The sequence below is a fragment of the Micropterus dolomieu genome, linkage group LG23 (assembly GCF_021292245.1).
Source record: "Micropterus dolomieu isolate WLL.071019.BEF.003 ecotype Adirondacks linkage group LG23, ASM2129224v1, whole genome shotgun sequence".
In the NCBI taxonomy this organism is placed as follows: Eukaryota; Metazoa; Chordata; class Actinopteri; order Centrarchiformes; family Centrarchidae; genus Micropterus; species Micropterus dolomieu.
The window spans coordinates 34,904,209-34,906,493 of record NC_060172.1 but is presented as its reverse complement, the minus strand read 5'-3'; the positions used below and the strand labels follow the sequence as shown (position 1 = coordinate 34,906,493).

At 43.2% G+C, this 2,285-nt stretch overlaps 1 protein-coding gene across 1 annotated transcript; it reads left to right on the top strand.

Moving 5' to 3' along the window:
* Nucleotides 1-330: 330 nt before the first annotated feature.
* Nucleotides 331-723, top strand: LOC123963795 (pollen-specific leucine-rich repeat extensin-like protein 3). Its single transcript, XM_046040841.1, has 2 exons — nucleotides 331-351; nucleotides 454-723. Exons 1-2 carry the CDS (start codon nucleotides 331-333, stop codon nucleotides 721-723), a joined length of 291 nt encoding a protein of 96 aa, XP_045896797.1.
* Nucleotides 724-2,285: the final 1,562 nt, after the last annotated feature.

Genomic DNA, 2,285 nt, shown 5'->3' with positions numbered 1-2,285 from the left:
TATGTAGGGTTGTTTGGGATTTGAGAAGCAGTTCATAGAGATGAGTCTACACATAGCCAATGTGTTGTGGTGTCAGCCCGGCTGACGGTGAGTGTCCTGTTTATTTCTCCTTTTTTCTTGTGATTCTGTTTTCCCCTCGTGTTTTGGCCTGCCTGTTTGTGTCTCCTCCCCTCTCCCTGTGTGTGTTCTCCCTCTCTCTCTACTCCTGAGACCAGCTGACAGTCCACACCTGCACCTCATCAGCAACCTCCTCTGACTGCCACACCTGCTAGCAATCAGCCTCATCTCTGCCAATACTTCAACCCTGGTTCTCTACACAATCTCTGCTTGATGGTCGTTGCTCCTAACCTGGTGCCACTTTATCACTCAAGCTCTTGTGTAATCTATGTCATCTCTGTTTCCCTGTTCTTGGTTTTCCCTGTGTCTAACCCTGTCTGTCTGTCTTCCCTCCAGGTTCACTCACCTCCGTCCTCCTTTGTGTCAGCTCGCCACCCTGCCCTCTCCCCTCGGACCTCCTTCAAGGCTTCCTCCCTGCTCTTCCCTGTGCCCAGCCAGTCAGCCTGCCACTACACTCCTCCACCAACCTCCCCAGTCAGTTCTCCCGTGCCTCCTCTCTTCCTCGGTCCCCAGTGCCCCCTGGTTCCCCTGTCTCAGTCTCCTCGGTTCCCCATGCCCGTGTTTCCCCGGCATCCGCCTCTCCCTCAACCTCTATTTTCCCTTTAATAAAACCTATTAATCCTGAACGTTGCTTTTTGGTCCTCTCTGTCAAACACACCACAACACAATGCTGTGCCCCTGTAACACAGACCTTGGACCCCTACGGCCCCACTCTGAAAGAAAAGTCTACAATAGTCCTAGTAATATATTGCGACAATATGGTGCTGATGCGAAAGGCGGAACAAATGTGTCTCAACTAGACGGATCATTTAGGATGTTACACCGCCACTGTCCGGTGTCATGCTAAGTGTGGCCCCATCTATCGTTTAGTATAGTTTCTATTTTCCTAGCAAAAGTTATAGTGGGATACATATTATTTTAGACTGCATTACAAGGGGGGATACATTTTATGGCAGGTTAAAAATACAGAGATGATGGCCTACCATCAAGTATTTTATTTTGTCTATACTTCACAACAGGACTAATAAAAGGGGTGAATATGGAGATGTTTGTTGTTTCCTAGCAAAAGTTATAGTGGGATGCAAATTGTGATCCAGAGAATTTCTAGTACACTAGAGCTTATACTGTTCATTAAGCCTTACAAAGAAGTGTGGCATCAAAGAATGTACTGTAACTTGAGATTAAGTTAACAGGAATGTTTTTTTTTTTTTTTGAATAGTGTAATTCAACAAAACTAACTACTCACTGTTACTGAAACAAATAACTGAGTTACTAAAATATTACATTATATACTAAACAAGAGATTTTAAAAGCTTGAACACTGCCTTTGTTTCTTTTGTCCTGGATTGAATGTGCCCCTCTGACAAAACAACTAGCCTCAGTCTGGCCCCCTCTATAAAATTGGTCTAGAACCGCCATTGCCTAGATAAGGTGGTTGTCACCATAAAAACACCTCAGCGATTTAGCAGGTAATCCAAACAGGTATCAACAACCACTTAGGCACCAACATATTAAAAACTTCTCCCTATATGTAGGGGAAGCTAATGAACAAACAAGGAGCAGCTGTACAGGAAGGCTGCCTAAAACTGGGTTATCAGATGGTCAACAGAGTCCACTGTGGACATCTAGTGGACAGATGTGGCATGAGTAGCTCTACATATTTTTTTCTCTTTATCTACATCTTTGCATCACTTGTAGGCTTCCTCTCCCTTCCTCCTCAGACAAACATTAAAAAAAAAATGTAAATGTCCACCATGATGGCATATGTGATTTATTTGATTATATTAAATCAACAGGGGAAAATAAATTGATGTGGACAGAGACTATGCAGAGAAAGAGAAGCTGAAAAGAGGCTGAAAAGAAAGGATATTATAGTGCAGTGCAGGTGTCACCGACAGCACCACTGTTCCACAAAAACAAAACAATCAAGCCAAGTCTGCAAAATGTACATAAAGGAAGTTCATGCATTTAACTAATATCTCCATAAAGTGATGTGTTCCTTCTTATCCAGAAATGGTTAGAATTAGAAATGGTCCAAGGCTTGTAGGGCTTTCACATGTGGTACTTAAACTAAATCTTCATCTTCATCTAATCTTCATCTAAACCATCAACCTGCCTCTTAGACCCCATCCCGACTAGGTTGCTTAAAGATGTTTTACCCTTAGTCA